The 15,491-nt window shown below is 51.4% G+C and overlaps 6 protein-coding genes across 6 annotated transcripts; 1 reads left to right on the top strand and 5 right to left on the bottom strand.

The window, feature by feature from the left end:
• Positions 1–15: 15 nt before the first annotated feature.
• Positions 16–1,833, bottom strand: BO86DRAFT_362779 (SPFH domain-containing protein). The gene is made up of 2 exons (XM_025669935.1): positions 1,253–1,833; positions 16–1,139 (listed from the first exon to the last, which is right to left on the bottom strand). Exons 1-2 carry the CDS (start codon positions 1,741–1,743, stop codon positions 347–349), a joined length of 1,284 nt encoding a protein of 427 aa, XP_025527364.1. The 5' UTR covers positions 1,744–1,833; the 3' UTR covers positions 16–346.
• A 1,796-nt stretch (positions 1,834–3,629) lies between these two features.
• On the bottom strand, positions 3,630–5,894 carry BO86DRAFT_379550 (La domain family; the record flags this gene model as incomplete). The annotated part of the gene is made up of 2 exons (XM_025670682.1): positions 3,630–4,125; positions 4,186–5,894. 2 exons carry the CDS (start codon positions 5,892–5,894, stop codon positions 3,630–3,632), a joined length of 2,205 nt encoding a protein of 734 aa, XP_025527363.1.
• Positions 5,895–9,874: 3,980 nt separating this feature from the next.
• On the bottom strand, positions 9,875–12,857 carry BO86DRAFT_410062 (nitrogen permease regulator 3 family protein). Its single transcript, XM_025674462.1, has 2 exons — positions 11,362–12,857; positions 9,875–11,310 (listed from the first exon to the last, which is right to left on the bottom strand). Exons 1-2 carry the CDS (start codon positions 12,704–12,706, stop codon positions 9,941–9,943), a joined length of 2,715 nt encoding a protein of 904 aa, XP_025527362.1. The 5' UTR covers positions 12,707–12,857; the 3' UTR covers positions 9,875–9,940.
• A 68-nt stretch (positions 12,858–12,925) lies between these two features.
• Positions 12,926–13,475, bottom strand: BO86DRAFT_97934 (uncharacterized protein). The gene has a single exon (XM_025677844.1). It carries the CDS (start codon positions 13,276–13,278, stop codon positions 12,991–12,993), a length of 288 nt encoding a protein of 95 aa, XP_025527361.1. The 5' UTR covers positions 13,279–13,475; the 3' UTR covers positions 12,926–12,990.
• On the bottom strand, positions 12,968–14,185 carry BO86DRAFT_389459 (cytochrome c oxidase assembly protein Cox19). Its single transcript, XM_025672138.1, has 4 exons — positions 13,887–14,185; positions 13,733–13,767; positions 13,489–13,603; positions 12,968–13,403 (listed from the first exon to the last, which is right to left on the bottom strand). The coding sequence occupies exons 1-4, from the start codon at positions 13,934–13,936 to the stop codon at positions 13,295–13,297; spliced, it is 309 nt and encodes a 102-aa protein (XP_025527360.1). The 5' UTR covers positions 13,937–14,185; the 3' UTR covers positions 12,968–13,294.
• Positions 14,186–14,366: 181 nt separating this feature from the next.
• On the top strand, positions 14,367–15,427 carry BO86DRAFT_362770 (GFA family protein). Its single transcript, XM_025669934.1, has 3 exons — positions 14,367–14,663; positions 14,789–14,968; positions 15,051–15,427. Exons 1-3 carry the CDS (start codon positions 14,656–14,658, stop codon positions 15,352–15,354), a joined length of 492 nt encoding a protein of 163 aa, XP_025527359.1. The 5' UTR covers positions 14,367–14,655; the 3' UTR covers positions 15,355–15,427.
• Positions 15,428–15,491: the final 64 nt, after the last annotated feature.

Here is a 15,491-nt window from a genome sequence, read left to right as displayed (position 1 = left end):
ACAATAGTTTGAAGCCATGAATCTGCTTTTTATCTACTGTACATAAAGCCTAGAGAAGAAGAGATCTCTCTCTGACTAAACAGGTGAACTGCAGCTCGTACAACGTTGCTCATGCGAAATAAGATGGCTGACAAGGAATCCAATGGAACAGCCAGAGCAAGTGGCTAAGGACAAGACTAAAGTTACAGGTGAGGTTATAAGAGTATCGTTGTCATGTGAGAGAGATCGTGAGCTGATAATATAATGGAGGGCAGCCGAGGAGATATTAGAACCCAGCAGTAAGTATACAAGGATGCTAGAGGTGGCAACGAAATTGGGTAAAGCACCAGATCGGAGTCACTTCACGTCAATTCTTTGACCGGATTGTCTGATCGAATTCATCAAGAGCGGGCTCGGAGACGTCGTCGCTGGTGTGGCGCTCTGCCGTTTGCTCAGCGGCCTTAGAACTGCCGGACGGTTCGGTCTGAGCGGGCCCCTGCACATCCAGAGCCTTCGATGCGAGAGTGCGCGCCTGACTTTGACTGACCTTGCCGTAAACAGCCATGGCTTGGGCAATCATATTACCCATGTCTCCAACGTTACCCGGGACAACAACAGCGGTACCTTCCTTGGCCAACTTGGAGAATGCATCGACGTACTTCTCGGCAACACTAAGGCTAAGAGCTCCGTGGGCGTTCTCTTGACCGGCCTCAATAGCCTTGGCAACGACGTCGATGCCCTTCGCGGTAGCCTGCGCCTTGAGCAGAATAGCCTCGGCCTCACCAGCAGCCTGGTTGATGCGTTCGGCGCGCATAGCCTCGGAGGCCAGGATGACCGACTGTTTGCGACCCTCGGCAATGTTGATAGCACTTTGGCGCTGACCCTCAGAGTCCAGGATTTCCGCTCGCTTCGAGCGCTCCGCGGTGACCTGGCGGTGCATCGCTGCGACCACCCCTTCCGGCGCGTGGATATCCCGGATCTCATAACGTAGACAAACGACACCCCAGCTTTGAGCGGCCTCATTGATAGCTTGCGTGATGTTGGTGTTGAGTGTAGCGCGTTCTTTTAGGACATGATCCAGGGTAAGTTGGCCGATTTCCGAGCGCATGGTCGTCTGCGCAAGCTGGGAGATGGCGTACTCGGCGTCCTCAACACCGTAGCTAGAAGCAGGTGGGTCCAGCGTTAGCTCAGTTGGTGGAATGCGAAGCAGGCAGAGGCAAGGACTCGGACATCGCCACCGATCACAGAGTGAATTGTGTCTAGATCGACTTACCTGGCCTTATATGCATCAACCACCCGTGTGTACAATACACCATCCAATTCCAACGTCACATTATCGGCGGTAATGGCGTTCTGACTAGGTATCTCAATGGCGGACTCCTTTAAGCTCTTGACGTAGGCAATTCGGTCGATGAAGGGTATCATAAAAGCAAGACCAGGTTCCAGAATCCGGTGAAACTTGCCCATGCGCTCAACAATCCATGCCGTCTGTTGAGGTACGAATCGAACCACGGTGTTGAGAGGCAGTGTCTGGCGATTGGAGAAGTATGTATGCGGGCCCCCTGACTGCAGGGATGTCGGGCCCATATTTAAGAAAGAGGATTCTGGAGCCAATCTGCGAGCTGAATTGGAGACATCTCTTCGTCGAATCCGATTCAAGGTGTTCGCTGTGACTATGGACGACCCGCGGAGGGAGCTTGAATTGAGGAGTCGGCTGTGGGAGGACTGGAGCAGCCTCAAAGACTGCCGCGAAGCCACGTCCATGGTAAATAGATAATGTCTGCGAGTGGTGTGAGACTAGTTTCGAAGTCCAGATTGAAATGGATAGTGGTGGCGGCAACTAGGTACTGTACTCCGTAGATGAAGCTGAGACGGCTCTGGTTCATGGCGCCGCTTCTCCGATCTCCGCCTCAGGCAACGATTAGTCATCACCCCATGGTTGCTTGCCAGCGTCCAGACCTTGAATTACTTTTATTATACCCTTGATTTGTTGCTCTGCGTCTACCCATTCTCAATACTACCTTCTTTGCGTCGATCCTCGCACAAAGCTTAGACACCCGGTTAATTATAAGATTGGACGATATACGAGAACAGACCACTGCTCCAAAAGACATCTTGAAACTCAGGTCCCCAGCAGAAAAGGCTTCAAACAGCATACAGCATTATTAGACTGAACATAAACCTAGCTCTCTGTATTCGAAATGACTAAAACACCCGATACTCAGACGAATACCCCCGATGCAAATTGAGATAAATAGCCCAAGAGTCCGTTAACACCAGACCAATGCAGTATAAAGGGGCTGGCAGCGCATCAATCATGCCTTGGGTTGCGAAAGACAGGCGATATAGAGAAGCACAGAAGCGAGTCCCACGCTCCGTTGGAACCATAGTGAGCTGAATACCCGTCCGCGGTGATGATGAACTTGTGCCAGCGGTTCTGAAGCAATGAGAAAGACCATAAAGCAATTATCCTTTTGTTGGGTTTTTTTTTTGTTCCATTCGTACTAAAAATCGAGACAGCAAAGGTGAGACAGTAGCGCAGTATTAGGAAAGATAAGAATCCCAGATAAACAGTCTATGGTCGTGGAAAGATTCAGCCCGGCGCACCACAGAAGCAAGCATCAGGTATAGGGATACTGCCCAGTAAAAACATGCTCGGACTCCAGAAATTTTTGAAACCTCCCAGGACTGAAGCAGAGGATAACAGAGGTAGAGAGTAAAGTATGAACGCACGAAAACCTTGAATAGAGAGAAGCCAGGTGCGTGAAGGTGTGTAATTCAATTCACTTCACTGGGAAGGGTCGTCGGGAGATTGGAAACAAACATAGATGCATGTCATGACGGCAGAATCACAATAAAAACATAAATGGTAATGAGAACATGGGGCAAGAAGCAAGAAAAGACAAAATCACTTTTGCAGCGCGGCAGTCAGGCTAGCATTCATTGAACAGTCATCTTCAGGCAGACTTAGAGATTGGGGTTATCCACGTCAGATTGCAGTGCAGCTTGACATGAGCAAACGTCCTCTCAGTAAGTCGAACAGAATCTGGTATGACCTTGTTTGTGATCAAGACCTTGTTGCTCGTAAAAAGACACTGCGAACCAGAACGGTAGAGCCGTTGCTGACGTTTCGTGCAGAAATATCGATCATCAAACGCTAAGCACTGAGAAATTCATTGTACATTTGTGCATTGGAAGTTTTCGGATGGTAAGGATGCGGAGTGAGAGTCGAGAGCGGTACAATTTGGAGATTCTGGTAGAGGGTATGGATCGGTGCTCGTGTGGGTGGGTATGAGAGTCGCTGTAGAGGTAGTTGGGAAATAATATTTGAGGTTATCTCTCCTTCGCGACCATATACTCGATAGGTTCGAACAAGCTGCCCAAGCCAGGACACAGGCAGTGTGTTCAACTGCTCTGGTATCAGTAAAAATCAGCCGAAATTTCAGGATGAGTGACCGGAATACCCACTTAGTGTAAGTGGTCGTCAAAACGCAGGGGAATGATTGACATGGAGATGGACTATATTTACTCCGCCTGAGAGCCGATGAGCATTAGCAATCGCTAGGAATCATTGAGTAGAGCGCTGAGCCGTTAATCCCATAGGCAGCTGTGAGATGCTGCCTCGGTTACCGTGGCCACCAGAGTCTGACTCAAGGATAGATTTCAATTGGAGGGATCCGTACGTGTGCGACTTCAGTCTGAGCATTGGCAGACTGAGATGGCGAAAACTCCGGAGCATCGGATGACAAGAGGGTCTTCGAAGCCCGAGAATCAACGATTCCGTTTGCGACCGAACCATTCACTCCGTCAATGTTGTTCTGGAACGCGGCGGTAGCATCATCCTGCTTGGGAACATTGACGGTGGCGGGACCCTCGTTCTGGGCAGATTGATCGCGCTGGTCGAGAGGGAGAACCCACTGCTCCCAAGTGTCCCGGGGTCGCAAACGGTCAACTCCATCTTCGCCGGTGATGTACTCAACATTTCTCAGCTGGTGAGAAACGTGACGCAAAAGGTTGAAGTCCTCGGTAAGGGTCTTGACCCGCTTGAAGCTGGCAATGAAGGACAAGGCAACAAAGCCCTGGGAATCCATGTGCTTGCGAAGGAACAGGTCCTTGCAGAGGTTGTCAACCGAGAAATAGTATTCCCTATGGCACGCATTAGCTATACTGCGGACTCCGAGGCCCTGGAAGAATGAAGCCACTTACAATTGCATTGTGAGCATGCTCATGAGGGAGAAGGGCTCCATGTACTGCTGGTAAGGAATGGCGGTCATCGGACCAGCATGCATAGGTTGATAGCCGTACATCGTGTTGATGTCGCCCGGGTAAGGATAGACACCGTACATGGCAGCAGAATTGGGTAGGGAGGGGGAGCGCAGGGACATTCTGTGACCACCCGACGAGCCATTGGTGGGTACATGTTGCTGTGGTCTCTGGCGGTCGCCGAAGCCAAACGACTTGGGGTGCATGAAGTTGTGATGCGACATGTGGTTGGTGGGGAAGTGAGCGTTCGGGGCTCCATTGAAGCCGGCGTGGCCTCCACGACCTCCACGGTGGGAGCCCCGACCTCGGTCAGCGCGCGACTCGCGAGAGAAGTCCTTGTCCTTACGGTCGTGGAATCCGGTGAATTCGCCCGACTTGGGGCCGTTTTCCGGGCGAGTGGACCCTGAGCGCGGGCCAGCCTGGGTATCGACGGACAACTGTGGGTTCCTGGAGTGGTGATCGGAGCCCTTTTCATGACCCTTGGCAAATTGCTTAGCATCGCGGTGGTGACGGGGGAAAGTATCGGCGCCATTTACATTCTTGCCAGCTTGCGCAGCGTTGACGTTCTCAGCGCCCTTGGGTCCGCGACCAGCTTGGTGCTTGCGGGGGTCGGTAAGCCCAGCATCAACGCTGTTAGAGCGTCTGGATTGCGCAGGCAGAGAGTTGGCGCGAGCAGAGTTGGGTTCGTTCCTGCCTCTGTCTGCAGATGTCGTTTGCTTGGCAGAGCCCTGACCGGCCTGACCGGAAGCATTCTTGTCGGCGCCATGGGTGCCATTGCGAGCACCCTCACGTCCGCCACGGGCAGATCTTCCACCGCGGCGGGCAGCAGAAGGAAGGGGGGTGTTGAACACGGCAGTTGGGACGTATGGGACAGGCATCCACTTCTCCTTGCCGTGAGGGCGAATAACAGGGCTCTTATCGGATTTCTCCTGAGGCTTCTTCTTCTCCTCACCTTGAGCAACATCGGGTGTCGGCCAGAGGTTAGCATCTCCCACGGGAGGAATGCTTGCACTCTCATCCCGTCCCTTACCACCGTCGGCCTTCTTGCGCTCCTTGGCACTTTCCTGACCGTCGGTTCCCTTCTTCTTAGGAGGTTTCGCGGGCTCCTGTTGATGATCGCCTGAGGTCGAGGAGGCGGCGGACGTGGTCTTGGAAGTTCCAGTCTTGGTGGCAGGCTTCAGAGCAGCCTGAGCCTTGGCTTTAGCATCCTGGGCTTCTTTGCGCTGGTGCCAGATGTTGACTGCAGGGAGAGGGGCAGCCTTCAACTCCTTAGCTGGTACGCTCTTCTTCTCATCTGTCTTGTCATCGGCACCCTCCTCTTCACCGGTGGCCTTCTCCACGCCTGATGCTTGAGACTGTTTGTCCCAAGTAGACTCTGAGGTGCCATTGGGCGTATTCACTTCATCCTCGTCCTTGAGCGTGCTAGAAGTGGTTGAAGAGTTGCCAACGCTGACCGATTCGGCTTCCTTGTCGTTGGTTCCATTCACGTTCTCAGATTCGGGGCCTGCCTCAACATTGGCAGACACAGCATCCGTCGACTGTTCGGCGCTAACCTCGGCGTTCTGCTCGGTGGACGAGGCGACTGGCTCGGCGGGAGAGTTTGTTGCAACGACGCCCTTGGCGGCTTGTGCGTAGGAAAATGTAGCAGCCATTTTTTCGGTGTGTGAAAGACGTATCTAGAGTACCGTTCTAGGTAAGAAGAAAAAGCGAAGATAGAGTTGGAATGGTGTGTTCTGCCAGAGAACGTGGAAAAATCAACCACAGTTGTTCGGTGAGATAACTCCGCCGACGATGGCAAGCAGAAGATACAACTTCCGCCCTTTAGGCAACCCCGCCGTTATGCAACTTCCCGTCGCTGGATATCACTCCTACTCGGCAGCAGGTAGCTGTGTTTGTTGTCTGAGGACGAACCTTTCGTACTGATAGAACGCTGGTAACAAATGTGGTCGGTCTGCAAATGCTCTGATGGAGATGAGGATCTAGAACACGGATCGCATGCAGGTAGGAATACCGAGGTTCGTTCGCGTCAAGGGCCGTTCGAACGGTGAGCGAGGGGGGGGATCTAGGGATCGACGTAGAGGTTCGTTGAGGACTGGAAATCGTTGCTCGAATAACCGTATTATATCGACGAGTACCTGGGTGGTTTTCGTTTAGGGTTGAGTTCTTCGCTGTTGAACTCTTGCCAGACTCACGAAATGTACTGAGGAAGTCCGGGCCGTCGGAAGATCCAACTGCGCTGCTGGTACTTGGCTAGTCAAGAGTAGGACAGGGCGGGCACAGTTAAGAACGATGCACGCTGGTAAGCTCGCAAGGAACCCGTTGATCTTGCCCCTTGTGTAGAAAGTGGACGAGAAGCGCGACTTGCACGTGGTGACGACTGCTCCTTGACTTCGAGGTTTTGGAAATTCGCCTGGTGCGGAAAAGCAGAAGGGAATCAGAAAAAAGAACAAAAAGAGAAAAAGGTGCTGCGACAAAAGAGTTTGAAGCAGAACCTGTGCGGAGAAGGTACAAGATGGGTAAGATCAAAGTGATCAATCGATCAAGTTACCTTGTTCAATGCCGGAAGAAAAAAAAAATAAGAAAAGCCGTAGTTCCGCGAAACACAGAAATGTGTGGATCGGAAGACGGAAAAAGTGTATTGGAGAAAAAGGCGCACCACTTCACTACAGCAACACAGGCACGGGGAGCCGGTGGAGAGAAAATGAAGGAAAAGCGAAAGTTCCCAAACAGTTATGGATGGAGGTAAGGGTAGTAGTAGTAGGTTAGAGGAGGGGAGGAGGGGAAAGAAGAGGGGAGGAGGAGGGGGGGTAAAAGGGAAAGGAAAAGGAAAAAACGAAAAGAGGATGAAGGAATAGACTGTCCGTAGAAAGTAACAGTGGTTAATGAGTTTAGTTCGTAGGTAGTGAGTGACAGACAATAATGTGTGTGTGTCAGAGGAAAGAGAAAATCATAATAATAATTTTACAAGCCGCCGGAGAGACATGGAAGCCGGAGAAGGCAGTTAATTCACAGCCAGCCAGCCAGCCAGCCAGCCAGTCTGGGTAGAATTCGCCTGGCCTACCTTCTTTTTATTTTCAGCTCAATTACACTTTACTTTTTTGTCTTCTCTCCAAGAATTATGGATGAGGTTTCAATTTGCTTGATCTCACATATTATAGAGGGAAATTATAAGTATCAATTGGGAAGAACGAAGGGACAAGAAGTGTCTCTCTAATCTTGTAATTAATCCTGTATCCGATTTACCTAGTTTACATAATTTACATAATTTACCTAAAACTTGGAGAGATCCGGAGTTGGGGGGAAAGAAAAGAAAGAGAAAAAAAAACAGGTAAAACATTGTTCCTTCCATATACCCGCACTACTTTTCTTGAAGAACTGCGGTTAGTTGAGTGGATGTCAGGGCTTTGCGTGGGTATGAACCACTCTTGCTCGTTCCTCAGCCCCGTGAAATTGTCCGGCAAATCCACCGCGGAAGACCTGAAGTTCTGAAGTCGATCGTATAGCCGGATGGTATACTGACTATACCGAGAATACAATACACAGAAGCAATACGGAAATCGCAAGAGGGATAACCTCACAGTCGCATGAGCGAGGATCATGAAACCTGCTCTACACCGATGGTAGTAGTCCTATGGCCCCTTCTTGTACTCTCTCGAGCACGCATGAGGTGGTCCATGGATGTAGTGTCATTTCTTTTCTGGAGGAAATTCTCGAGCCGAAAGATCAATCAATAGTCCTGTACCTTATTGGTCGCGACGCTACTTCCATCAGTCAGTCCTCTTTTCTGACCGCGGTAGCCCCTCATCTTCTTCCCCTCTCCACTTCAGCCCGGACGTCCAACATATGCTATGTACTGTATGTACAATATCACACCGGGTTATGTGGCTGCAATGCGATCGCGTGGAGAATCATGTCTGGATTCTACGAATTATCTCGTGTCATACATGGAGTATCCCCAGGCCAGGCTATATATACGCCCAAATGCAGAAGCTGACACTTGACGCCATTGATGCGGTCATCCAGGAAGAACAGCCCCTCACTGCTATATTTTGTTTTGTCTAGCTTTGCTTTTTGACAGCAGGTTGCACAAGTGTTGTCCTGGCACATGAATCCCCAGATGCACCTAGCTAGTAACTACTCCGACGCTAGCCTCCCTCACCCGTTATGCCGATTGCCCTTGCCAGGTCCAAGACTGTGAGAGTGTAGTGAATCTGTACTAGGTAGCTGGAAACAATGGAGGGGTTGGGTTGGGGTTCACTGGGAGATGCCGTTAGACCCAATCAGACACAAATAATCAATGTCCAGTCAATGCCTCAATTGTATACTCGCCATTCGTATCTTCCTTCTGATCTGGTTTCTACAGCAAGTGTCTCAACCTTCTGTAATTTTAAGCAAAATATGATGTTGGCGCCATCGACATGTTTAATATAGCATCATTGGCCGACCAGCAAACAAGTCAACCTGCAGTCATTCCATGACAACCACATAGTAGTCGAGTGCTATTGCAGCAAGGCAAAGCCGTCACCCCTGCGTCTTGGGGTACGAAGCAACAACTAGTTCTTCCTGAAGCCTTACTCCGAACTTATAGATTCTTTACTCTCACATTGGCTCTACAACCAAGTGCCACGCTCGAAGCCTTATTTTTGAAATACTGGTCCACTGCCCTTTAACTATTTAGCCCAAGCTTCTTACCTCACGCCCCTGGCGATGCTTTTTGTCTTCTCGGGCGACGACTCCCCCTCCAGCCCAGGCGCATTCTTCATCAATGACCGGTGTCAATTCAGATAACACATCTATACAGATGCTCCAGCCCCCATCCAAGCGATCCAATGGATATGATATGTAGGCACAGGAGTGAAAAGAAGGACCAGCAACCCCGTAACTTGGAAAGTGCCAACAACGACCCCCTGCAGCTTCCCGCTGCTGCTACAACAAGAATTGTGGTTTTTCCAGATAGAACGAAATACTACATTTTCTTCTGCAGGGATAAAGAAAGAAAGAATTCGAACGAATACTGACCTTGCACCAATGTACTGTACATAAGGTGTACGTAGTTCTCTTCCTTCATCAACGAATCACAGATACAAGTAAACCAAATCAAGAGCCAATGGATTTTGAATCATAATCGCTTAGCGCAAAACCGGAACTCCCCCCTTCAAAAAAAAAAATAAGTCGAAAAATTAGGGTTGGCTGCTGCTGCTGCTGCTCCACGTTCCAGTTGCAACCATCCTTAAAATTTTTCTTTTCCTTTCCGCTCTTTCTGACCGTTTCGGTGCGAGTTCGGAACACTTCGGGAATCCCGGCCTTCCCCCTCCTGATTCTTTTGGCTGTTTCAGCACGCCTTGGTTACTTCAGTGCCGACGAAAGTAATGCAGTGGAAAGGGTAATTGTTACTGTTTGTTTTTTCGGTGTATTATTCGGCCGGGGGAATGGGTTGCCTACTAATTTGTGGAGGCTCGTCAATCATCAATGTGTTCACGTGCCTTGTTTCCCCAATTGTGTTGTTGCTTGGGGTTTGTATCAACTGTGAAGATTGACAGAAGCGTTCAACAGTAACTTGCTATTCGTTGAAAGGTTATGCATTGGGTAGCGGATACTATGCTAAAGCTAGTCAATTAATCCTTTCTTTCCTGAGTCACCATTATTACTCCCCAAGTGTATGGTTCATTATTCATCAATATAATTATCCTATTCGTCCTCACCAATGACGCACACTGACCAGGACTTGCTCTCTGGGATCCAGCTCGACGGACGACTGCTGCCCTGTCACCAGTCCGAGACGCGTGAGAAGCTGCCACACCAACTTGCGCTTCAAGTTCTCGCGGACCGGAATCTTCTCCAGCGCGTCATATCCGTTGAAATATTTGATGAAACGAGGCCAGTATTTCTTCAAAGATGGGTGCAGCTCCACGAGGTCTAGGTCCGCGTCGGGGCCATCGGAGTTGACGCCGTCTCGACCAGTACTCGGTCCATCGCGCTCAGGGAATCGCGACATGATCTCATCCAACCATCTGGATTCGAGCGGCGAGGCGCGATGGGGGAATAAAAGTAGAGAAGACGTCCTCAGCGATGTCTTCCGATCCAGCAACGAATAGGACAAGTCTAGCTTCTTTCCTGGTTTGTGCCGGCCAGGCATCGGGGTCTCTTCCCCGCTATCTTGACTATCGAGGGACGATGACGAGGATGAGCTTGCATCATCATCATCAATGTTCTCCGCCTCCGACTTGACGACGCTCTTGCTCAAATACTTGTCGACCTCTTCCCGGCGAATGGCTGCCTCGACCGCCAGCTTGATCTCCGGAGACACTTTAACCCTTGCAAACGCGCGCAGCTGGGTAACCCAACCCCCTCGCAGCAGCCACGCCAATATGGCGAAGTACGTGACTTTGTGGTCTTTGCTGGGGATAAAGCTTCCGTACGGTCTGGGGGTTCCGCTCATGGCCGATAGCATCTTAGGAAGACTAGGCAGAGTTGGGAATGCCGCTTGGTAGGCAGCTGTCGCCACTTCCAATTTGCTCAGATCGCAATTTGGTGAGACAACATAGGTGTCTCTCTGATGAAGCGGGGGGATCGCCCGCGCTCTTCGCCAGTACACCAAATGGCTCGCAAGCATCTGGATTGTGGACAGTGGTATGCCGGAAGTCACGGCGATTTGGGCGAATGACTTGGTAGGCTTCGAGCAACGTATATAATGTGCAAGCGCAGGGGCCAAAGCACCCCCAGAAGCCTCGACATCCTTCAGGATGGTTGCTTCGTTGTCCAGTAGCAATAAAGCGAAGTGCTTGGCTAATACCTGATGCGGCGCAGCGTTCTCGTCAGCAGTAGGGTCATCAACCGGCGTGACACTGTCTGCGGTTGTGAGCCAGAGGCCAGGATACGCCTTATCAGTCGGTCCTGCGAGGAATGGCGTCGATGTCAAAGGGGGGATTTGCAAGGAGATGGAAACGTCCGCACTCAGGGTGACGGATGCAATCTTTGATGCTGAAATGCTCGTGTACACGGTGTAGATGGCCCTGGCCAGGGATGACTGGTGAACAAGGTCTGCGTAGAGATTGTTGATGGACATTCCTGTAGAAGATCGATTAGCGAAAACAGTCGACAGAGGACACAATCACATACCCTTTTCCTTCGCCTTCTCCTTGATGTGCGAGATATGGCGAGCTTCCCTCCACACGTAGTCCGTTCGCGCTTGCTCCCACTTCAACGCCTTGGAGAACTTCTTAATGATGTTATCGTAGATTTCGCGGAGGCGCATGGAATACTCCAATAGCGGCGGATCCAGCACGAAAACCACATTGAACATAGTCATGGAATCCTTATCATCTCCATCCAGCGATTCACTTGCCGCCCTGGTCGAATGGATGCTGGTGATTGATGCGCGCTGAGATTCCGCGGGGGTCATCTGCTTGGGACTCAACGTCTCCGTTGAAGCCGCCAGGAGGTCCGCGGCCGCCTCCCCTCGAGCATCGTCCTCGTCATCATCCTCGGGCTTTTCATTATGACCAAGCTCCCCTCCCTCCCAAGTCGCACGGGGCTTCCTCTTCTTGCGCCTCTCTTTCCTCCACATGCCGTCCTCCCGAACGAACACCGGCCACCCCACGAAGGCAAGGTCGTTGATACCGACCTCGAAGCGCCGTTTATGCCACGACCGCGACGGGCTCAACAGCTTCTCCCAGACATCAGCAGGGAGTCCCAGCAACGTCTCCCAGGGCGGACGTGCCCCGTTGCCACCTCGACTGGCTCCTCCACTGCCACCACCAACACCACTACTGCCATCACCCTGAGTCCCAGTACTCCCACCTCCACCTCCTCCTTGCCCTCCACCAACACCACCACCGACCCCTAAGCCCACACTTCCCACATCGTCCTCCCCCTTCTCCCCAATCGATATCTCATCCTCGACATCCGAATTCGCCCCGCGTTGCTTGATACTCCCCGCACCACCGCGCAACAACCCTCTCCCGGACCCAATAGACCCAGCCCTCTGCGACTCCGCACCCGGCGACCCAGCGATTCCCGCTCGTCCTCCTCCTCCCCCCGTCCCTCCTACTCCATCATCACCACCACCACCGAGCCCAAAACTACTCGGCCGACGACTATTCACCCCACTATTCCCGCCCCCACCAACCACATACGACGACGACTGGTTGAGCTGCTGCTGCTGCTGCTGCTGTTGGGGGAGGATGATTTCCTCCTCGTCCTCATCCGAGGACGTCCCGCTCTCCTCACTGGAACTAGACTCGTTGGGATCGCGTTTGGAGGAGGACGTGGCTTTGGAGCGCGAGGCGCGTCGCGAGGAGATCGAGGACGACGATGCCGCCTTGGAGGAGGATGCGGAGCGGAAGCCGTTCTCGCTGAGCGGGTTGGGCGGGTAGTGGAAGACGAAGCGGGGGCCGGCGCGCGAGCGGACGATGAGGATGATGGCGACCAGGCAGGGGTCCGGGGGGCGAGCGATAGAGGACATTCTGGGCGGAGGTCGTCTTTTTTCGGTCTTCGTGAGGTAGGTCTTCGCCGATTATTTTTGTTTATTGGTGCGTGAGGGTGAGCATCTTAAAGGAAATAGCTTAAAGAGACACAATGGCAAATACAAGGGATGGGAGTTGGGAAAAATCGAGAGCTCGCAGGCACGTTGAAGATAATGGGCGTTGAGGACTAAGAGTTCCGTTCGCCGCGGTGCTGCGGATAACTTTAGCTTTCCCCGCATCGCATGAAAATTGGGGGTTTCCGCATTTCTTTTCTGATAAGACATCACAAGACAATCGCAGGCCACAACAAATATGCTAAGGACGAGCATGCCTGGGGATCCCGAAGTAGATAATCAGCACGTACATACAGACCATAGATTCCTGCACGTTCTGTACATACATAGAACGAAATATAGATGACCAACCACCTTTCCCGGACGCCCAAAAATCCGAAGAGTGAGAGAATATATACTAATCTACCAACCATATCATGAAAATCATCAACCAACCCAGCCCTCATGCTTTGCACAAAGACTGCCAACCTCCCAGAAATATCGTACAACCCTCGCATGGCAACAACCCCAACCCTATGACTTATTCTCCGTCCCCGCCGCAGCCCCCTCAGCAGCAGCAGCGGCCTTGTCCTTCTCAAATGTCAACCCGAGGTTCTTGAAATCGTCCGGCGCCATGAGGTTGCTACCGAGCACAAAATATAACTCGCATTAGCAGATATACTTTCCCCGGGGGATCTCTCGCATGACACGAATAAGGAGAAACATACTTTTCCATCCGACAAGCAAGATATCCCTTCGCCAATTGTCGGCATGCGTCGTCGTTCACGCCGCGGTTCGATTTCAGGCATTTCAGGTAATCGGATATCAGGTGTTTGCAGTCGCCTGCAACCCAGTAGTGTCAGACTCATTTCTCCCGCTTTCTGTGTGTGTACGTATGTTCCGAGGATGTGCGCGAGGCCCAGGCGCAGCCGGATTGGAACCGGTGGAGAGGGAGGGAGAGAGGGTGCCTACCATAGTGATCTAGGGGAAAGCTACCACGCTCAGGCCTATACACAGCCAATTCAGAAATTAGCACTGACCCCATTCTCGTTCATCGCAAAATGCGATCGCGCGCGCGCGCGGTCGCGAAAACCGGAGATAGAGAAATTCATCAGACCACACTTACGGCGTAGGCTTGTAGTTGGTCGCGGCACCACCGGGAGCTCCGAAGCCCATGACGAAGTTAGTGGCACGGTTCCTGAGGTGACTGAATGATAATCCGGTTGGGAGAATTTGGAGCCAGCAGAAAGCTTGTTAGATTGAGCAACGTCTTATCGGCTGTTTATCGGAGGGCATTCACAATGGTCCTGCCTCTCTGCAAGCCGGGGAAGGAGAAAAAAGGCCCGGATCGGCGCCGCAAACAAACACGACAAACAGTGTTCAGGATGATTTACTCAGTTTGCACCACCACATGCAGTGTGTAAAAGTGATCTAGAACTTGTCCGAGTTCTTAGTCAATGCAGACTAATGCTTACAAGAGGACAGAACAGGTTGCCATTGGCTCCAATGGTATAGCTTCTGGCCTGATACATACGGGCGGGGTCAACCCTCGGCCGGGGCCATGTATGAGTAACCTGTAGATTTTGAGAAAGATAGGCGTCACAAGGCTTGATAATGGTTCGACTGGGCCTGATGCTTCAAGGCATAGTGGCTTAGATGACCAATCCACTGGGCTCGGGCTCCTATATGTAGTCTCTTTGTGAGTATGTTGGCATATGGTACCTTCCTGACCCGCATAGATACGGACAGCTTCGGCGCTGATATATCAATGACGTTGTCCTCCAACCACACGATATAATTACCTGAGGACAGCCTACTTCGAAGGGATTGACTTCATCTGCAGCTTTCATCATACCATATCGCAAACCGGTGAATTGTAATCAAGTTACAAGAAAATGCCGATGTGAGTTCTTCTTTCCACCTTGTTCAGTCACTAGCTGCGACTATGAATATATCTGCGCATGTTACAGCATCTATGAACAACCCCAAAAACCCTGGATTCAAAGACTAAAAAAACCAAACAACCAGGACCCTAGAAGGCAGCTGCCAATGTGGCGGCATCGAATTCTCCCTGCAATCCTCAACCCCAGTTCCCTACCAGCTCTGCGCCTGCAGCATCTGTCGCAAGGTAGGCGGGTACAGCGGCAGCGTCAACCTCGGCGGGATTGCCAATTCGCTGGAAATCAAGAAGGGCAAGGATCTGATCAAGTATGTCAAGTACCCACAAAACTGTTGTCTTCTACATCTAGATCGGAACTCCGACTGACTCCGAGGGTTTTTGCACGCAAAGGAAATATTCCGCGATCAAGGCCCGCGGTACCGATCAGGAGGAGGTTTGTTCGTCGGAGCGGAACTTCTGCTCCAACTGTAGTACCATGCTGTGGCTGTGGGACAAGCAATGGCCGGAGTTGATTCATCCGTTCGCGTCGGCGATCGACACCGAGTTGCCGGTGCCTGACGAGATGGTTTGTATTATGGCCGGGTCCAAGCCGACATGGGCGCGTTGGCCGGAGGGGAAGAAGCAGGTGCACGAGGAATATCCGAGTGACAGTTTGGAAGAGTGGCATAAGAAGCATAGTCTCTTCTTCGAATAGGGGAGAAATTAAGAATGACTATAATGTACTAAGTGGATGACGATACGCAACTACAGGAGCATTCAAGTTTGACAACATATTCTTCTTTCATTTATTGTGAATATCTGTGCTGAGATCGAGTAGAAATCACCTATGAT

This window comes from Aspergillus japonicus (assembly GCF_003184785.1).
Source record: "Aspergillus japonicus CBS 114.51 unplaced genomic scaffold BO86scaffold_26, whole genome shotgun sequence".
Classification (NCBI taxonomy): Eukaryota; Fungi; Ascomycota; class Eurotiomycetes; order Eurotiales; family Aspergillaceae; genus Aspergillus; species Aspergillus japonicus.
The sequence above is the reverse complement of the archived record's forward strand: the minus strand, read 5'-3'. Positions and strand labels throughout refer to the sequence as shown.

Bases quoted from the DNA above. Each gene is read 5' to 3' on its own strand.
- BO86DRAFT_362779 (XM_025669935.1), bottom strand. From the start codon at position 1,743: ATGGACGTGGCTTCGCGGCAGTCTTTGAGGCTGCTCCAGTCCTCCCAC. The intron at 1,140-1,252 runs GTAAGTCGATCT...ACCTGCTTCTAG, and splicing joins GTTGATGCATATAAGGCCAG to CTACGGTGTTGAGGACGCCG.
- BO86DRAFT_410062 (XM_025674462.1), bottom strand. From the start codon at position 12,706: ATGTCCTCTATCGCTCGCCCCCCGGACCCCTGCCTGGTCGCCATCATC. The intron at 11,311-11,361 runs GTATGTGATTGT...GATCTTCTACAG, and splicing joins GGAGAAGGCGAAGGAAAAGG to GAATGTCCATCAACAATCTC.
- BO86DRAFT_97934 (XM_025677844.1), bottom strand. From the start codon at position 13,278: ATGCGAGGGTTGTACGATATTTCTGGGAGGTTGGCAGTCTTTGTGCAA.
- BO86DRAFT_389459 (XM_025672138.1), bottom strand. From the start codon at position 13,936: ATGGGCTTCGGAGCTCCCGGTGGTGCCGCGACCAACTACAAGCCTACG. The intron at 13,604-13,732 runs GTAGGCACCCTC...ACTGGGTTGCAG, and splicing joins CTTTCCCCTAGATCACTATG to GCGACTGCAAACACCTGATA. The intron at 13,404-13,488 runs GTATGTTTCTCC...TGTGCTCGGTAG, and splicing joins CTTGCTTGTCGGATGGAAAA to CAACCTCATGGCGCCGGACG.
- BO86DRAFT_362770 (XM_025669934.1), top strand. The intron at 14,969-15,050 runs GTATGTCAAGTA...TTGCACGCAAAG, and splicing joins AAGGGCAAGGATCTGATCAA to GAAATATTCCGCGATCAAGG.